This window comes from Plodia interpunctella, chromosome 14 (genome assembly GCF_027563975.2).
Source record: "Plodia interpunctella isolate USDA-ARS_2022_Savannah chromosome 14, ilPloInte3.2, whole genome shotgun sequence".
In the NCBI taxonomy this organism is placed as follows: domain Eukaryota; kingdom Metazoa; phylum Arthropoda; class Insecta; order Lepidoptera; family Pyralidae; genus Plodia; species Plodia interpunctella.
The window spans coordinates 2,974,379-2,994,723 of NC_071307.1; the positions used below are offsets into that span (position 1 = coordinate 2,974,379).

The 20,345-nt window shown below is 37.0% G+C and overlaps 2 protein-coding genes across 4 annotated transcripts; one reads left to right on the plus strand and one right to left on the minus strand.

The window, feature by feature from the left end:
* Positions 1 to 624: 624 nt before the first annotated feature.
* Positions 625 to 12,485, minus strand: LOC128675476 (protein lin-54 homolog). Of its 2 annotated transcripts, none has more exons than XM_053754912.2 (22): positions 12,080 to 12,485; positions 11,752 to 11,890; positions 11,283 to 11,368; positions 10,953 to 11,075; positions 10,544 to 10,787; positions 10,188 to 10,291; positions 9,715 to 9,793; positions 9,263 to 9,378; positions 8,676 to 8,760; positions 8,037 to 8,128; positions 7,471 to 7,545; positions 7,114 to 7,210; positions 6,627 to 6,700; positions 5,515 to 5,646; positions 4,897 to 4,992; positions 4,276 to 4,401; positions 3,920 to 4,010; positions 3,317 to 3,518; positions 2,741 to 2,852; positions 2,324 to 2,463; positions 1,848 to 2,052; positions 625 to 1,624 (listed from the first exon to the last, which is right to left on the minus strand). In XM_053754912.2, the coding sequence occupies exons 1-22, from the start codon at positions 12,128 to 12,130 to the stop codon at positions 1,613 to 1,615; spliced, it is 2,481 nt and encodes an 826-aa protein (XP_053610887.1). In that variant the 5' UTR covers positions 12,131 to 12,485; the 3' UTR covers positions 625 to 1,612. The 2 variants fall into 2 exon arrangements, with proteins under 2 accessions (XP_053610887.1, XP_053610886.1); XM_053754911.2 differs by having other exon boundaries at positions 1,848 to 2,064.
* A 632-nt stretch (positions 12,486 to 13,117) lies between these two features.
* On the plus strand, positions 13,118 to 20,283 carry CSN4 (COP9 signalosome subunit 4). Of its 2 annotated transcripts, none has more exons than XM_053754834.1 (9): positions 13,118 to 13,393; positions 13,919 to 13,998; positions 14,333 to 14,484; positions 14,875 to 14,978; positions 15,742 to 15,927; positions 16,541 to 16,659; positions 18,097 to 18,251; positions 18,946 to 19,162; positions 19,821 to 20,283. In XM_053754834.1, exons 1-9 carry the CDS (start codon positions 13,317 to 13,319, stop codon positions 19,952 to 19,954), a joined length of 1,224 nt encoding a protein of 407 aa, XP_053610809.1. In that variant the 5' UTR covers positions 13,118 to 13,316; the 3' UTR covers positions 19,955 to 20,283. The 2 variants fall into 2 exon arrangements, with proteins under 2 accessions (XP_053610809.1, XP_053610810.1); XM_053754835.2 differs by having other exon boundaries at positions 13,136 to 13,393; positions 18,933 to 19,162.
* The last annotated feature ends 62 nt before the right edge of the window (positions 20,284 to 20,345 follow it).

Here is a 20,345-nt window from a genome sequence, read left to right on the forward strand (position 1 = left end):
AAACTATGTAATCAACAAAAAGATCAATTAAATGTAGTCATATTAGGATATAATTTATGTTTTTAAAATGGTGATTCCGCTGAAGAGCACGACATTCAGATTATATCAAGACAATTTTTTCGCAATTTCATCATGACAATTATTGTTATTAGAAATGGGCGAAAAGTGAATGGATTAACCATAGATTTAGAAAGGGGCCCCCCTTTCTAAAGCGCGCAGATTAACAGACAGGGACGCTAATGAAAAATAATCTGAAAAAACACAGATGTAAGAGTGTTCTTATATCTGTGGAAAAAAAGATAATGTTAGAGTTATTAAGTCTGTGATGATTACAAATGTTATCGATTACGCTCCACTCTGTCTGGTTAACTGAAAATATTATATTTCCGTCATGGAATTAGTATACTTGTAATTCCATGTTTTCCGTAATCCGGTTGATCGGACAACTGAACTAATTTATACTTATTGTGACGTCACGTCACGTGAGTCATACCTGAGGGCGAAGTGCGGGTTTGCATTTCACTTCTCACTATCGAAACTGAAATTGACTTCGCCTTTGGAAGGGGAACGCTATTTCTCCGTCTAGTCTCGAGCAAATACTGTCTAATGAAAGTAAAACAAAACTTTACTAGAAATAATCATTGCATTTATTTGCAGAATAATATTGTACAATTCTTACCTCATTGGTAAAGGTATACTTATGACTAGCAAAAATATTAAAACTACAATTTTATTTACACTTAAATTATGATAAGGCTATAAATAGTTTAATTCTTTATAAAAATCTGATTTAGCAACTATTATTTACATATAGGATTTATTTTTATTGCAAAACCGTTGTCATAAGGTATTTACAATTAACACTAATAAATAGCAACTGCCTATTGAGGTGACTGAATGAATAAGAATACGTAATACTCCAATACGCAATTCTGAGATCCAAAACTCCGCTTATAGTACATGCCCATGTGCCGTTTGTATACGGCTGCAAGGACCAGCGGCCTTACGGTATATCCTCCAAGTATCAGAGACGGAGCAGGACCATTCCTCAGAAAAAAATATCGGTGCATAATATGACCTTTGTTAGGGATAGTAATTGGCGAGGAATAGAAGTGGTCGGAAACAGAAAGGCTTTTGCTCAGCAGTGGGCCCTGATAGCTACATAAAAACATTGTACCTCTATATGAGCTTGATCACACGCGTCTGTGTACGCGCCGGAGCTTTGCTGCCACGGTCCGAATGTGGGGCATATAATTTTAAACTATATATATTTTAAACAAACAAGCGAAGGACCGTCCATATCATTACGTACAGGAAAAGAGAAATCTGTACGAGCCTTATCAAGTGGCAAGTCAAACTCTGCTCTGAGCTATTTAAAGTACAATCAATTTTAGCATACGATATAACATGTGATTATACATATAAACTATGTATAATCACATGTTATATCGGAAATGGCTTCTTAATCGACAGTTGCTATTTCTTATTTTATCGTCTAATATTGGCTTTTAAATCCGTTGACAGTAACAATTCTCATTCAAGCATACAACAACTCAATTTAAAACAGATCATTTGGAAACGGAGCACACAATTCCAAATTCCACCCCGAGTATCATGTTTGTGTCTGGAATTAAAGAAAAACAAAAATTATTAAGCATCCAGGCAGGATTTTGCAACTATTTCACATGTAAAAGATATATATCGTTCTCAAGATATTTCTTAAGGTTTATTCTTAAGAAAGCACATAAACAACCCTATCTTTCTATGATTTTACAGCAATATAAATAAAAACGGCAAAGGAAATTAGTTTCGTGGTAAGTCTGTGTTATATTGTGGGCGACACTGACCTCGAGTGGCGATGGGGGCGCTGGGGGCACAGGGGGCGCGGCCTGCAGCGAGGCGCTGATGATGTCCTGTAGACAGCGCGCGAACTCCTCCACGACGTCCGCCACCGGGTCCTTCGTGAGCTCCTCCGGCGCTGCGTCCGCCGCCGCCACCAGGCACTGGCACACCGCCTCGATCACTTCTGACGTCATGAAGCTGCACGGTTGTCTGGAGGACGGACTGTCGTTCGATTATTTCATACCGCTCGCGGTGCCAACCGGGGATACGGTTATTGTAAGATTTACGTAATATTACTAAAAGGTTAAGAAAGTCTTTCAGTAAGGATTTTAAAGCGAAAATGGATACGCGTTATTTTAGATCGCATGTTAGCCTCATCTCTACTTCTTATAAGGTCAAACTCACTCAAATTTCTAAATAAAAAAATGTCCAAAAATAGAGTTTATCATCCCGAAGCCCCCACATAGCACCCGGTACATACTGCAGCGAATGCAGCGCAGCGTCGCGCCGCGGGCCGCGTACAGCCGGCAGCAGAGCGTCGCGTCGCGGGCCGCGGCCGAGCCCCTCCTCCACATTGCGACATCCCACGCACTTGCACATCCCTGTACACGCTATCTTCGCCTGAAACACACAGAGACAAATTGATACTAAAAACACGACCACTCCACTAGGGAGCCCTTTCTATATCACTTTGTCATTTATATAAAACAATTTAATACTAGCTATTACGGAATCCTTTATGGGTTAATCCGACATGCACTTATGTTTTTTAATCGACCCAACTGTAGTGGACAATTAGAATAACAACTGAGGAAAACTCAACAAGGGAAAATTTGTATGAAAAACCTAAAATGTAGTTTTTGCTGCAGGTAACAAAATTATCGTTGTACCTACTCACCTCATAACATTCACAATAATTCTTCAAACATCCACTTCTTTTACAGTTGCACCCTTTATTATGCCTTCGTATTATTTCCGGTCCGCCCGTTTTGGATTTACCTATTTTTGGCCTGAAAATGAATTAAAAACTATTAGTTACAAATTGGCAATATTTTCAAGAGTAACATCTAAATGTACTTCCATTATAAAATTTTTACAAACATCAGAATAATGATGAAGCTTCACATCCAATCTAATATTTGTTATTGAAGTAAAACATCATTTTATATTTAACACAGAAAAATATTATCCTCTTTAGAAAGTCAAAAGAGAGATAAGTTACTGTAAATTATTTAGTAGATAATATCACTTTTTAATTTACTAAAATTCTTGTCAATGGTGTATTTTCCATTTTACTCTGTTCTTTGCTATAAGGTTTTACTTCTATTTACACGACCTTTGCCATGTTTTTAGTAGTATTATAGTATACTCCTCATTTATTGATTGCAATCAGTAAAACATGTAGGCCTAGCTTTTTGACTAACACCAATTTGTACATAGTCATATAATATTTTTAGCAAATATTATCTTAGACCTGAAAGCGTTGGGGTTCCGGAGCAGACAGGCGCGGATGGACTTCTGCCGCAGCTCCTCGTTGTCGAGGTTGTTGTGGCAGTTGTTGCAGTTGCAGCGGTTGCAGAACTCGCCGTTGGCGAAGCAGTCGCAGTACAGCTTCAGACACTGCGACTTGGTGCAGTTGCACGCTTTGCGCGGCCGCATCGCCAGCTCCGCCGAATCTGGTAAAATATTATTTTCATTGACTCGCTCGTTGTTTATTATTCTTGTTCGCTTGTTGCTCAAAACTACTAAATCTTGTTCAGAACTACTAAATCGATTTATAAACATTTTTAACAACTTTTCTGAATCATTGTGTATTTTTTATTTTGATATTTCACATGACAATAAAAAAATGTCCGTGCAGTAAACCGTTGAGTAGTTCTCTCGACGGGAGCCGATTCCGTGTGCAACATCTGGCCATGCACATCATAATAATATATCGAGATGGAAACTGAAGCGACGTGGAAAATTTCGACTCTGTAGGACATGAGAAAATAGGTGAAATTTAGCATGATTTCATTACAAACAGCAAACAGCGGGACAGTTGAAACTAAGTAAAAGCTTGTAAAATAAAAATTACCTGGCTCCGAAGCGGGCGGCGGCGTAGTGGGCGACTGGAATGAATTGTACTCGTCCGCATCGAACCTTATATCTATTCTTCTTTGTTCGTCCTAATATTAAAATGTTTTTTTATGATTTTTTTAAGTATACAATGCGAGATAAAAATATTGAAGGAGAAAAACAAACACATTGGTTTATCAAATTGTATTTTTGCCAAAGTCAAATTTTAATGTGGTTACTAGAACGTTGCTTGCGTTGAACTAGAGCGGTGGACGTATTTCGATGGAATTTTGTATTCTCTACTAGTCCTTTAAATGGGTTATAATAAAAAGGCCAAAACAATGCTATAAAAAAATAGTAAAACACATTAAAAACCTTGTTATCTCTGGAGTCGTTTTGCTTCAAGTAGCTGGCGGGTATCACAATTAGCGGATGCTCGTCCGACCGGAAGCTGGACTCCGTCTGGTCCATGCTGTTCGTGCTCTCATCTTGGTTCGGACTCTAAGATAGCCATTTACATTATTAATATAATTCTTCAACAGATTACGGAGTCTCCTGGTACTTCCGCAGCCATAAAGCGTTGAGGCCCAGCTTTTCTACTTTCCCCTTTTTCTCAGTCGAATTTGTGAGGACCAATAAACGCCACCAACACAACATTATCTCTGGCGTCATACAGGCCCTTTAGTGTGCAGTCTACTTTTTCTCTGCCACTTTACGCAAGTCGATTAAGTACGTAATACTACTTATTTCCGATACGATTGTTGTCAATAAGATTCCACATATTATTGGTTTACTGGAGTGGCTGCACATCATTCACAAACATATTTTATTATTATATTTTATTGTCATTACTTCCCAGTAAAATATAATTAGGAAAATCAGGTACAGTAAGATGTCATGGAAGCAATTAGGTACAGGGGTACAAAATTTGGTCAAATTATATAAATAAAATATGTATATAAGTAATAAGTGAGTAAATAATAAAAATATGAATACCGGTTGTTCGCCATACTCGATCTCGACCGCGGGGTGGTCGTCGGCCACCGCGTCCGCGATGAGCGCCGCCAGCGCTGACTTGGACTCCTCCCGCACCTGACACCACAGCTCTACTTTATGCGGCTGCGTGCTATCGGCACAGGAGTAGGGAATCGGAACAGGGGCGAAGCTTTAAACAACTGTGTTTTCGTAGGTTACACTACTACAAGCATTCAGCGCATGCGCGTCGTCGCCTACGCGCTGTTACTGGATAAAACTTTGTGCGGCCTCGGCCAGTACACGAGCTTCGCGCTCCTGCTCAGTAAAAATTGACTGATTTGAAATTGTTTAGATCCAAAGGCATATATTTAATGATTTGCTTATTTTGTTTAAACCTCTTTTGCTTCTACTAAAGTAGGTAACAATTTCGCGCGCTGCTTAAGAGTCATTGTCTCTGTTCCGATTCCCTACTCCTGTGCTATCGGTGCTGTTTTGTCATATAGGTAAAATCGATGGTAGAGATAGATGTATGGTGGCAGTTCCACTGACAAGAACAACGTTCTTAAATGCTTGACGATTATAAAGAGTATTACAAAATGTATAGTAATGAACTATAAATGTATAGTATATTGAGCTCACCGCGAGTTCAGTTTGCTGCGGCTCCTCCTCGTCCTCGTAGCGGGGCTCCAGCTTGCAGGTGAGCTCCGCGCTGGCGGGCTCGGCCGCAGACATCGGCGTCAGCAGACTCTGGCCCGACCGGACCAACGGTTGCTGACGATTCACAAACAGACAACATATGAAAATAGGCAACTGGACTAAATATTGATTACTATAAATATTATTAGGAATTATTGCCCAATATCCATATAAGAAAAAAAAAATCACATTGTTTGAGTGATATTTGGACATAAGACACCCTATACTAATAGTACTTCTCAAAATGCTTACGAGGTCATTGGCATAAAATGGACTTTGACGACATTGAGCGGGCAAGAGCGAAGTGCGGGGCGGCGAGCGGAGCTTATCTTTGAATGCCAGAAACGAGCGTAAGTTCGTATATAATAATTATTATATAATTAATTATTAATGCGCACCGCTACGCGAAGTGCTTCATACGCATTCACTATGGTGTGCTCAACCACTCACCGCTTTAACTTATCCACAAAAATAAACCGAATTTAGTGTTAGTAAATAATGAAGTCTCAATTTTAGCTTCAATAATCTTACATAGTAAATTAAATTACTTTTGTAAATATTCACTATAAAAAAATTAAAAACTAAAAGAAATAAAAACTTTGTTGCAAAGACAGGTATGTTCAGGCAGGTATATTTCTAATAATATTGAATCACTGAAATAAGGTTTAAAATATTCTGAATAGGAGCTTTCATAGCAGTAACAAATGAGACAAGGAGTAACTATATTCAGATAAGTCATGTTCTATCACTGTACTCTTACGTGCTACGTACGTAATATTAAAAATATCCACCAGAATACGGCTACAATCAGAATAGGGAAGTTAGTGTTTGGTGACGGTACTTTGCGGAGAAACAACAACTTGGCGGTAGAATATTCTGACGTGCAGTCGTCGGAGCTGTAGCCGCTGAGTCAGTCGCTCGGTGACCACGGGTCATTGCGACACGACTAGCATAAAACGACCGAAGTGTAAAAGGTACGTGCGCGTTTAATACCCGTATTAAGCAACAGAAGTATTTCAATGTAAATATCACTTTAGTGTAATTTCCAAGCTCACCGAAGCGGAGGATTTGGAGGCGACCGGAGCGGGCGCGATGCGCACGAATTTCTGCTGCGGCTTCTGCGCCATCGCTACCGAACAACAATTTATTTATCACTTCCCGAAACTCCACAATAATTAATTAAATCACTCGTCGAAAACTATATGCCGTTGGCGCGCAACGCAATATGCGAACTGACGCCTCATGTCTCAATATTTTCGAACATTCTCTGTTCCAAAGTTATAATTTTTTAAACAGAGAAACATTTTCAATTTCGTAAATGGATCCTGTCATTTCATTATTTGAATTTGAAATAAAGAAACTGTGAAAAATAAAGCAAATAGACGAGGACATCTTTTAAAAACTTTTATTTTTTAGCAATGGCAATACGGACACTAACTGTCAACAAATATATTTTGGCGCGGATATATGAATAGTTAATGGTTGAGGCACTACGTAACACTTGGCAAAAGTAATGTACAATAAAATAAATGAACTATTTACCTTTTTCAGTCAGAGAAATCAAATTTTTTGAAGAAATGTTCAGAGCAGGTGCTTGATTGGATTTTTTCGGATTTGTGACGAGCCGTATAAGTTGAATCTGAAACAACAAAAAATTTGATAATATCTAATTTCATAATTTAATTTTCACTGTCTCTGAAAGAAAAAATAATACGACAACTTATTTTGATGCTTAGATATGCTCTCTTATCATATGAATTGCGAATTTTGAGATAACATAATTATAATGTAATATCTACCATTATATTAACAATTGGCACTTGAGACAACATATTACATAATTAATTTTTAAAATTTAATGCATGTAGTAACAAAATAAAAAACAAAATTTCTACTTACTCCTTTTCCAGGCACGTCAATTTTATGTAGTTGTGTTCGCTGACCAGATTGTAAAACGAATTTGCCTTCGTTTAGCTAAAAACATGTAAAAACAATTGATTATGTCATGTCTATATATTATACTCCATTTATGTCTACATATCAGAGAAATTAATATAACACGTCACTTTGCAGTAGTCTGACATCATGCAGATCAGTTTTTTAAAAATAATGAAATAAAAAATAAGCGACTTAGGGCTCTCGTAAAAGCGTTTTTACAGTTTCTTCCCGGCCATAGAGCGTCGGACTCCAGAGTCGCCGCTTTCCTAATTCTTCTCCTCCACTTCGTATGGCCTTCGGCCTAGCTGTCAGACTATTAGTACGCAAATCCTTGACGACATTAAGCCTTCACTTCTTGGGTTTGCCCCTTTTGTCAGGACCAGGAGGAAGAGGTATGGCCAGACATTTGTAACATACGTAATTTGTCGGTTTACGCAAGACGTAGTCATTGAGTTGTATTATAATTATTTCTTATTTATTGTTATCAAGTAAACGAACATCGAATGGAAGTCAAGATGTCAATTTACCTGAGCAGTAGCGACAGACTGAGGAGCCGCCTTCACAATAACTTTCTGCTTGGCAGGGTTCGCTGTGATCACCACCTTCTTGGTTGTCGTCACTAAAAACATAGCACATGCATATTTTAAAAATACGCGTTAAATTTTCAAAATCCTACAATAGGCTATGTCTATGTTATATTACTTAGTATCTTAAATAGCTCACTAAGATATAGGATAAGCTTGTGAATTATTTAAAAATATATTTTTTTGACTTATTCTGACTTACTGTCGTCAATTAGATCTTGTTACATTCAACGCCTGACATTGAACTGACTGATATTATGCCGTTAAACAGTTGCCTCGTTGGGAGCCGATGCTGGGTGCACCATACGGTCGTGCTTATTATCGTGATAATACTTTGGTATGGACAATGAAGCGACTAAAGTTTCAACTCAGAGGAGCTTGGAAGTGGGTGAAATTTAACTTGATAACAGACAGAACTGGAACATAACTAAATAAAAGCTTATAAGCTATATATAATGTATGCATACAAATATTTATATTTACGTATAGACATAGCCCTCCAGTGATCCACAAAAATTCGTACAAGACCGATTGCAGATATTACTTCATAAAAAAATTACGAATATTGTCTATATTAATTACCTGGTTGTATTGGAGTGAGACCGGGAGCAGATTTAAGAGTGATAACTTGTTTTTTGCCCTGCTTCGTAGGCGATGACAACCGGAACTAAAAAAATTAAAATTATGAAATCAATATGGTTACATATATCAAATTTTAATTGGTTTAGAATTTAGATACATCAAAACTATTTTAAATAAGAGAATATTAATTATGATACAATAGATTACGTTTTTTAGTCTCACTGCTGGACTAAAGTCCTTAACTTCTTCCACGCATCCATGTCTTTGTCGAATCTTCTTCTTCTTGACCTTATCCCACTCATGGGGGTAGGCACATTATGTAAGTTCCTTCTATTTCGTTCTGTCATTTGCCATATCCATTGATACTCCTTTCCTGTTCATACTATCTTTGACACACTCCATCCATTTCTTCTTAGGTCATACTCTATTCCTGGAACCCTTTACTTCCATCTTTAATGCCCTTTGAGTGACGTGATTTTCATCTCTTCTTAAAATATGCCCATAACGGCCTAACCTATAACTATCCATGCCTTTGTCGAATGACCTCAAGTAATAAAAAACGTTTATATATATATATATATATTTACCTTATTATTCCCAATGGAAATGGGTACAGTCTTCTGCTGCATCACATATCGTGTTTGAGGCGTCGTCGAGCTACTGCCGGGCATCAGTTTGGTTATAACGGCTGGCTGGTTTGCTCCTAAAGTAAGAGAACATTCAATAATGAGAAAAATTTTATGTTATACTAATGAATATTATTGTTTTTCCCGGTTTCTTTATCCGCCATAGAGCGTCGGCGCCTAGGGACCGCTATGTTTCACTATATATTCTCTCTCACCTCAGTGTTGTCGGTATGTTATTGGATGTATCTCTTCAAAGTACAGCCCGCTTGAAAAATAAACCTTAACATTTTTGAAGTTTCAGCTGTGGTTTTTGCTCAATCAACGAGGTTTTATTATAATATTTAGCAGGATGACCAATGTGAATATATATTTATGAAAAATAAAAAATATAAAATTTTATAATAACTATTTACCTTGCACAACAACTTTGGCCATAACAGTCTTTGCACCTTGTGATGTGGTTGTAACAACTTTATTGGGTGTTAGATGGGCCTGAAAATTAAAATAATGTTTATCTACGATGATTTTCTGTATACATTATATATTTTTATTATGTGGTAATTTTTTACTCAATTGACAAATTTTTCACAATAGTAAAAATGTTTGTGTAAGAAAAAATTAAATGTTAACTTTCCATCCATATAAAGATCGGTGATCTCATTTGCTTATCAATTAAATTGTATTATTGTATGATAGAACAAAAAAAGTAGACTCAGATTTCTTTCATCCAAATCTGCTCTTAAAATTTGTGCAGTGGGAAAAATATTGCCTCACAGTTATATCCATTATCACACATGAATGCCGGATATAAACAACTGCTATTCTAGTTCACCCATAGCGTATATCTGACATGAGAGGCTATGTGACATAATAGTACATAAGCTACCTGGTCCGGGTCACCTCTCACAAACTGTACTGCTTGGCTAGCAGGTACTAGTTTTATCTTCTGTGAGCCACTTGGCACCATTATCAACTGCTTCCCAACTTGTGCTAGAAAGAGAACCCTGGGTTAGAAGCTGACTACGTTCCAATAATAAATCAAAATCACGTCTTTACGCGATACAAGGTACACAGAGCCGAGAATTGCGAAACTCGAAGGCTGTAAGGTCGTCTGATTGGTGGAATTGAGGTTATTTATTGAGTAATAGGCAGCTTTTCCATCTGATGCATCTATGTATATTAATCAGGCAGGCAAGTTTTAAAAGTCACTTCCTTGATGTTGTTTTGATTAAATGTGCTTACCTAAAACTTGTTGTCCTTTATTTGTAGTGGGCATTATTCCACTCAATCCCTTGCTTATAGCAGTCTTGTTGGTGATCAATGCCACAGGTTTAGGAGCGATGGCATACTGCTTGCCTCCTGGGAACACTCCACGGGCCACAGTCTGGACAAATTTGGGAGGCTTTGGTGCGATGGCCACTTGGCGAGATACTGTACTAATCACCGCAGGCTCTCCTCTTTTATTCGCAGAATTCGGTATAGCGACCTGTATACAAAATAACCATACAATGAGTTAAAGTAAAATCAGTTAATATTGTAATAATTTCATAATCGGAAATAAAATTTAATTCAATAAAATTAAATTGTTACAACAATAAAAAACCATTACCTGTTCTGTGGCTGGTTCATATTACAATTTATATAGATTTACCTTGACTGCAATATATTTTGGCTGCGTCGCTGTCTCCTGCCGCACACTGATGGGTGTCACGGTCTTGGGTTCAAACTGCAAATCCACCATTGTGTCTGATTGTGTCTGTAGTATATTTTGTATCTAAAAGTGAAGTGGTCATTATTGTCTATTAATTTTACACTTAATCAAGCTATAACATTACAGGCATGTTTTACTTCAAAAACTTGGGATCTTTTACTTTTCTTGTGTTATATTACCAAATATTAATACAAATTGATATAGTACACAAATTAATATAAGAGTTTAGAAAATAAATTTTAATTGTATAAATAACAAAATGCCTCATACATTTAATTCTTCTGTGGTAGTTATTTCAGAGGTTTGGTCATCACCAATAGAATACTCTTGTAAAGTTAGTTGATCTCCCATGAAATCTGAAAACGAGATGAATAAAATAACCTTTCTTTAAAATTTTGAGTGTTGTGTTTTGTGTTAAATGTTTGCTACAAAAAACTTAAAAAAAAAACAGAACTAGTTCAAACTTAATTAAAGTTACAGAAAAACATAGTCATAAACATATGCAACATTTTTTTTGTGATATAGGTACCAAAATTACAATAAAAATCAATATGAGGCGGGAAAACACACAAACACAACACTGCAATTTCTTTAGTAAAAAGTAACTTTTAACAAACTAAAATTAGAAGTGATGTTAAATCCTTTTTATTAAATTTAAGTTGTAATCAATAGAACATAATTCATAATAATTCTGGAGTTTACTACATATACTATAGAACAATATTTGATTTGACTTTACCAATGACTTCTTCACTCCCAGTGTCCATGAGCATGGCTTGCTTATCTTCCATCGTTTCAAACTCCATTGGAATGTCACCTCCATGATTGCTGGACTCCAAAGTAATTTCAGCAGCATCCTCAGAATGGTCAAAATCCATCTGAGGAATAAGCTTTAAGTTGTATTCTCAAGCCACAATACGAAGAAAGGCCATCTTTAGTTTATTATATTTTGGCTCACATACATACAGATATAATAAAAGACAAATTAAAGGTACTTTAGGCAATATAAAATAAAGTTAGAATACTTTCCAAAACAGCAAGAGTTACAAAAATGACACATTACTCACACCACCTATGTCACCTTCCAGATTTAAAGAATCTTCCAAATTATGTTCCATGGTATGGATTAAATCACTGAACTTCACAATTACAAAAAAATAATTCAATCCACATAAATAACTCAAAGAAATCTCCAAAAGTCAAAAACAATTTGTAGTTCAAAAGAGGCCGCCATTTTAAATTGTCAAATGTAAGCAAAAGTCGCCACGGTTAAAAACAAATTGCACTTCAATACTAAACTGATTTATAGTAAAATCACGCACTTCACTTCTCGTTTTCTTAAAACAAATCACATAAAACATATTGAGCTACATTTCCTATTGCATAAATTAAGTGTAAACGCTAAAATTCAGGCGAAATTCATAAAAATCTATTGAAAACCCTGATGGCGCTTCTTTCAATTTTGATGTCAAATCAAAAGAGACGTTTAGCCAACATTACAAAACTAATAACCATAGACATTTTTGCCGCCATATTGTAGACATGATCCTTCCTTGCTGGACGGGGACGGGGCGTTGTATACCGCATGCATTGTAGACAGAGAAAACTATAGACTTAACCATAGACTTATATTTCGCTCATAATATATGCAAGAAAAATGTAATTTTTTTACAAAAGAAAGAAACGGGACAGTTTGTCAATATCGTTTTTACAAATACACGCAGTGGTACAGGCCCTTCAGGCATCCTTGTGCGATATACCGCTCTGGTAATTTTTGCGAGTTACGTCCACAGCCGAGGTTCGTTCCCACCTTTGCGCTATTTACTGTTTCGGCTGTATTATTTCCTTTATTATTATTATATTTATTTATATTATTTGCGACTGTCGCTATATTTCCTCCGGTTAACTATTATTATCAACTGCAAGTAGGGTTCAATGTGGCTTCGAGATAGTACGCAGTTTTATAAGACCCAATTTGCAGTTTTGTATAAGGTGATAAGTGCCGGGAAGTTGTACGGAAATTTTCTGTCTCATTTTTGTACGCATCCTGGTATGTACGTCTTTAGTTTTCTTTGTCTTTCAGTTCTTTCATCCTGTTCTGTCGACTTTTTTGACAGTGACATATGATATTATGGTGTGAATGAGATGTAAAAAACCTTGAAGTAAAATACCTAGTAAATACATTGAAATTGGTATCAAAACATCTTTAAATACCTATACAAATAAATAAATAGAAGAAAGTAGGCTGAGGCACCTCAGCCATAAAGAAAAATATAAAATAAAAAACACCACAATTTTAGTAAAATGAATCTTCAAGGAGTTCGTCAGTACTTAAATGAACTTAGAAATTCTGGTGGCCTGCACAGAGATCAAGCTGTAAAGTAAGACTCCAAGTTTTCAATTACCGGTATTGAAGTAACCAGAAAGTACAATAATCACAATACTAAACTAACTACTATTAAATTTTAATGGTATCCTCTCTTTGTTGCCTGTGTTACTACCAGTCCTAATAACTAAACCTCATTTCCATGAACAAAATAGAACCTTGTAGCATTTGCCTACTTCCTACTACTATAATGTCCGGTAGAGACCTGAATCTGTCGTATAATTTACTAAGTATATTTACATATAATAAGTTGTTGCATAGCATTCTATGTCATGAATTTTAAGTCTACCATATTATGATCTATAGTATGATGGTGTTACCCACTGTATTTGTATCCTTACTATTTCTAAGTCTATATACCTATATTGTCCATATATTTGACAATTTTTTGTTGATTTTAGGGTACCATAACTCAAAAGATAAATTGAATTCTTATATGCTCACTCTGCTGTCTGTCTTTAGGGTATATCCATGTTCATAAATTGTAAGTTGCAATATTTAATATTACCCTATTTTTCAGGTATCGCAATGTTCTTATGGAAATACTTAAAAATCCTGAAGGAGAGCTAGCAGATTGTTTAAAGGCATTTGTAGAAGCAAGTATGTGATATAAAAACTATTTAATAATTTACTAACTGCATCCCACCACTGTGGTGTCGCTCCCGTGGGAATTTCGAGATAATAAGTACCCTAGATGTGTTATTCCAGGTTATGTGTACTAAATTTGATAACAATTGGTCCAGTAGATTTTGCATGAAAAGTAACAAACATACATACACATATCCTCACAAACTTTCACATTTATAATATTAGTAGGTAATTAAGTTTGTCAACTTACTAATACCTACTAATACTTGCAATATTTTATTTGTCTATGTGATTTTGCCTTGTGCAATTTTACTAAACTAAAAAATTTGATCTGATATTATTACAGTTGTAAATGAGAATGTGAGCCTGGTGATATCGCGGCAGCTGCTCACCGATGTGAGCTCCCACTTGGCGCTTCTGCCTGACAACGTCTCTCAAGAGGTGTCACATTTTGCCCTCGATGTCATACAGCCTAGGGTCATCTCTTTTGAAGAACAGGTCTGTACAGTTGAACCTATGCATATTTTGTTAGATGAACTTGGAACTTTGCATTGAATGCAAATACTTATATGAATAATCTACATAAACTTATTATGCAGTTTCCATAGGGCACCACTTGCTTCTAGTGAAGGAAAACATTTTGAGGAATCCTGCATATTGGTTGACTATTTATAGTTCACTTGTGTATATGTGACTATTTGCAACTAGCTGGCGGTAGGTAGTTGTGAAAGCCATGATTTTGCTAGTTGGATCTGACATCAGCTTTTGCACCTATAAAGACTTTTGTACCTATTAAAATAAGAAGTTGTGAATGATCTAAGTTAAACAAAGTAGGTATTTATAATTTTGTTATTACAAATTCACTATTAATTTATTATAATGTTTCAGGTGGCTAGCATCAGACAGCACCTGGCTGATATTTACGAAAGGAATCAAAATTGGAAGGAGGCTGCTAATGTACTTGTTGGAATTCCACTGGAAACTGGACAAAAGTAAGATACATTTTGTTTCTTTTTATATTACCTTAGTAGGCCTTTAAATAAATAAATAATAAATATATAGTTAGCCCAAACGAAGTTCGAGACTTGTGTTATGGGATACTAACTCAACGGTACTATATTTTATAACAAATACATATATAGAATAGATAAACATCCAAGACCTGGGCCAATCAGAAAAGATCATTTTCCATCATGACCCAACTGAGGATCGAACCTGGGACCTCTCGGTTCAGGGGCAAGCACTTTACCACTGCGCCACCAAGGTCGTCGAAACATTTATACAGCAGAAGCATAAAAGAACTTGTAAAGGATAAAATTTATTATTAAAAAAAAATTGTTTTATTTTGATTTGCAAATATACGAGTGTATTATTATTATAATATACATTTAGGATACATGTGTATATGTCTCTCATCTAAGCGCATAACGGCATTCATTCGAAGCCATAAAGCGTAGGAGGGCAGGTTCTTACAATAGCCTAGCGGTTGCTCGCGTTTCCGCCGGCGGCAAATATATAGGTTACATTTTTCATCTTCATGTTCACTCCACATGAAAAACACTCACATTTCATTTTCACTCACATTGAATCATAATCATTGCTCCATTTTGATGTGAAGGAAGAACAAAATTAAACATACTCACATTTATAACATTACTCTCATACACCAAAACACAAAAAAAAAAAAAAACTAAATTAGTAGTAATGAAATCAAATTAGTATGAAATCGTAGATTCAACACAGAAATGTCTGCAGGCAATACTCAGTGGACTACAAACTGGAGACATACCTGAAGATAGCGCGCCTGTTCCTGGAGGTCGACGACCCGGTGCAGGCCGAGGCGTACGTGAACCGCGCCTCGCTGCTGCAGGCCGAGACCTCCAACGAGCAGCTGCAGATCTACTACAAGGTGTGCTACGCTCGAGTGCTGGATTACAGGAGGTATTATGGCATTGTGTGTTCGTGCTGGTTAGGTGTTGCTATAGGCCGACTGGTTACTTGACCGATATTATGACATAAAATAATTTTGGGCCACAAAATAGTCATACTTTTGTTTTAATAATTTTAATTCTTGTTTTTATAAAATTTGTTTTTAATATGCATGGCCATTGTATGAATTTTTATCGCTTTCTGGCAAAAATGGATGTTAGAAGAAAAACTCAATAACATGAGATTAAAATTAGGCATTAATAAATAAATTTACATGCCATCGTGATGGCGAGACATGTTGGTCCTTATATTATCTGTCATCCTTTACCATGTTTCACGTAAATAAATAATTTCATTTTATTTTATGTCGTACGGTGGAACATCAGTCATAGTTCTGATGTACAGTTGCGTGCAGAGGGGGTTCACGAACTCTTGCCGTGTACTACAAGATCAATCAGAAAAAGATCACTTTCCATCATGACCCGACCGGGAATCGAACCCGGGACCTCTCGGTTCAGAGGCAAGCACTTTACCACTGCGCCACCGAGGTGGTCGTCGTATCCTAATTCGATCTGTTTTTGTTAATAGTCAAGATAACAATTCGATATTTAAAATGTATTTTCAGGAAATTCATAGAAGCAGCCCAAAGATACAATGAGCTGTCGTACCGCAATATAATACACGAAGATGAAAGGATGACGTGTCTCAGAAACGCCCTCATCTGCACAGTTCTGGCTTCAGCCGGTAAGATTGTAATTTTAAATATACTTCATGCAAAATTTCTTTTTTGCAGTCGTATTCCTCATCGCTGAGGGTCGTGGTCATTGAATGAAAAGAAACATACACAACTGGCAATATGAATGGAATAGTTTGCCATTGCCTTATCCGTTTCACACACTAGATGATAAAATATCATTCCCAAGTAGCGTTGACGGCAGGCAAGCGGCAGGTTGTAAAACCACAACAGAACATTACTTTTGATTGGTAGCATATCTTCAACCCAAAATAGCCTTAATCCATTGTTTTTTCTCGTCCGTGGATATTAGTAGGTACTTATATATATTTGAAGCGGTGGTGGCCCAGTGGTGAAGACTGGCCACTGGTGGTTGAAAGGTCCCAGGTTAGAATTTTACTCCAAATAGGATGCTGGTCATCTCTTGCCTCTGCCGCCATACTCATGTGGTACGTGTAGACTACTCGTGTAACATTTGTATAACAATCCGACTCATGTATAGTAGTTTTCATCGTTTCCGGTGAAGGAAAACATCGTGAGGAAACCTGCACATTGGTGGACAATTTAGATCACTAGTATATATGCGATTACTTGCCACGTCGTAAAAGTCACGTCAGATATGAATCAATGAATGCATTAATGAAAACTGATGAAAAAATGTTTTGAAATGTATATTAAGAACTATGTACACCAAATAAAAGCAATAAAGAGCCACGAAGTATGAAGTAAGTATATAGCGTTACAGGTATCAGACGCAAAACCTCCTACACAAAAGACTACTTCGATACACCAAAACAAGCAACTTTTATTATACGATTTTTCGTGATTCATTGATTTCTTTTTTCATATAAAAAAAACAATCTTATTTGCGAATCTACTCATCTTAACTATATATGACCGCGCGGTGTTCGAGCACAACCTGCTGTCGGCCAGCAAGCTGTACAACAAGTATACCTTTTGACCATGTACTTTATTATGTACTTACATGTTATATTACTGATAAAAAATTATACATAAATTTATATTTAAAAAATGGTAAGCCCTTCTGGCATAATAGGGACCAACACTGTTTGAATGAGTTTCTTTCGGCATTTCTTCTCAGCAGTGGTCGTTCCGAAATGCTAGTAGTTTGTAGCTTTGATAAACATCATTTAATTTAGATTATGACGTGAAAAAGTGCCTGTGAAGGCCTAATTTCTGAATAAATGATTTGATTTTTTTTGATATAATAGCCAAGCAACACGAGACAGTACAGTAGCGTTATGTAGCAGAATCGGACATTGAGTTTACGTTTTATAGAAACGCATTAAAACTAAAATAATGTTTTTTTTGTATTTATTACGATAAGACAAAAGTCGTAGAATAAAAGATGTTAGCCTCTATGTATCTTATGCGCCTTTGGAAGGTTATGCGTTAGAGACCGGTAACCCTGTAGATGTATGTGGCAGGCCAGCAGCGGTCGCGGATGCTGGCGACGCTGTTCAAGGACGAGCGCTGCCAGCAGCTGCCCGCGTACTCCATCCTGGAGAAGATGTACCTCGACCGCATCATCCGCCGCTCCGAGCTGCACGAGTTCGAGGCGCTCATGCAGACACATCAAAAGGTATGTCGACTTCGTTTCAGAAACGGATTTTTTTTTTCTACTACAACGAATTATATTTGCTGGCAAATGTTGTGCTCGCTGTTAACTGGTGTTTATGTATCGCATTAAATTGCAAGTACAATTTACTTACTATAATATTATATATGTAAACACTGTAAGCGTTCCTAATATTAAATAAATAAATTGTTCCGGAGGGGATTTTTATAAGTCTTATTGTGCTAACATATCTTTTATAATTTTACAACAATATAAATTCTGAAGTGACTTTTTTTGTTCGATCGGATTGCATGAACATTTTTTTCTGTTGGTTCGATTAATTAATCGGACTATAGAAACTATCCCATTATTACCACTAATTTTCGTTTCGTTATCATGTCAGTTATTAGAAATTCAATGTCAGACATAAGCTTCTTTCAAATATTTCTACAATGATACGAATTAAAATTAAGTTTTGAACAAGATTACATAATGAAATTATATTTTTTTTGTGGAAATTACATTCGCGGTTATTAAATATTTTACTCTAAAATATATAGGTTTGAATTAATATTTGATTTTCATACAAACTCACCCCTCATTATAGTCATTTGGGGGTTTATTTTTGAAAAAAAAAGTACCCTAAGTTTAAAAGTAAAAGTACCGAAATCGGTCCAGCGGCTCAGCCGCAGCTCGGTGAAGCAACTGTCCCCCGCAGGCCACGACGGCGGACGGGTCGACGATCGTGGACCGCGCGGTGTTCGAGCACAACCTGCTGTCGGCCAGCAAGCTGTACAACAACATCACGCTGGAGGAGCTCGGCGCGCTGCTGGAGACTCCGCCGCCGCGCGCCGAGCGCATCGCCAGCCACATGATCAGCGAGCGCCGCATGAACGGATACATCGACCAGATCAGCTCCGTCGTGCACTTCGAGAGTCGGTCTCCTTTCCTATATATATCGTCGCTAGCTGCTAATTGCTTTTGCATGGGAGTTTCCCACGGGAACAGTTATTTTTCCGGGACGAAAGATATCCTATATCCTTCTCCATACTTCGAACTACATGTATGCAAAATTTCAAGAAGATTGGTTGAGCAGTTAAAGCGTAAAGGGTATCATGTAGTGCCGGGATAAAAACTTTATGTTAATCCAAGATATCGGTTACCTCAGTAGGTACCTAATTTGATAATAATTAGCCTCAACCTTATGAGCGTAAAGAAGAGACAAACATACTCACAAACTAGAGTTGAATTTGCACCCAGTTTCTTCCCAAATCGTCCAGCGCAAACCCATCTAATAATTGGGTTTGAACCCGACTTGTACGATTCCATATTGTCCATTCCATTTTTGTCCATTCCATATATCCCGATTTGTAAGATTTCATACAAAATCAAATACCCTTGAAGAAAATGGAATATGGATCACCAAAATTTTTTTGCGATTTCGGAGTTACTCCCATACATGAACTGATCATATCAACAAAAATCCCCAATAACTAAAAATCACCCTATATATAAATATACTAGCTGATGCCCGCGACTTCGTTCGCGTGGCCGAACAATTTAAGGAGTTAAAAAAGTATATAAATTCCGCAGCGCGTGAAATCCTCCCGCAGTGGGACAAGCAGATCCAGAGCCTCTGCTACCAGGTCAACAGCCTCATCGAGAAGATCGCCGCCGCCGAGCCCGACTGGATGGCCAAGCTGGTTGACGACGAACTCATACAGTAGTCTTAACTAGGCTTGTAGGCTTAGGGCGCGCCCCTATTGCTCCGTTGCGCTTGGTTGTTATTGGCTATTTGATTGTGTAAAAAAATAAATGCATATTTAAATAACCAATCATTGTCAAAACCTATGTATCAACGCAACGAAGGCCGACGGAGCAATGTGGCCACGCCCCTGGGTGGGCTTGGGCTACTCGCTTAGAAGCAACTTGGCGTCTATGGAAAGGAATGCACGTAATTATATTTCTGTCGAAGGTATTCTTGCATCCCTTTCTGTAGTCCCTTAAAAAGGAGTGTATGTACCCGGTCTTATTCTAATAAACTTTCTCACTGTTTCTTATGTGTTTATTATTATTATAAACTTCTTTTTGTTCTTATTTTTTATATTTCAACTCCAG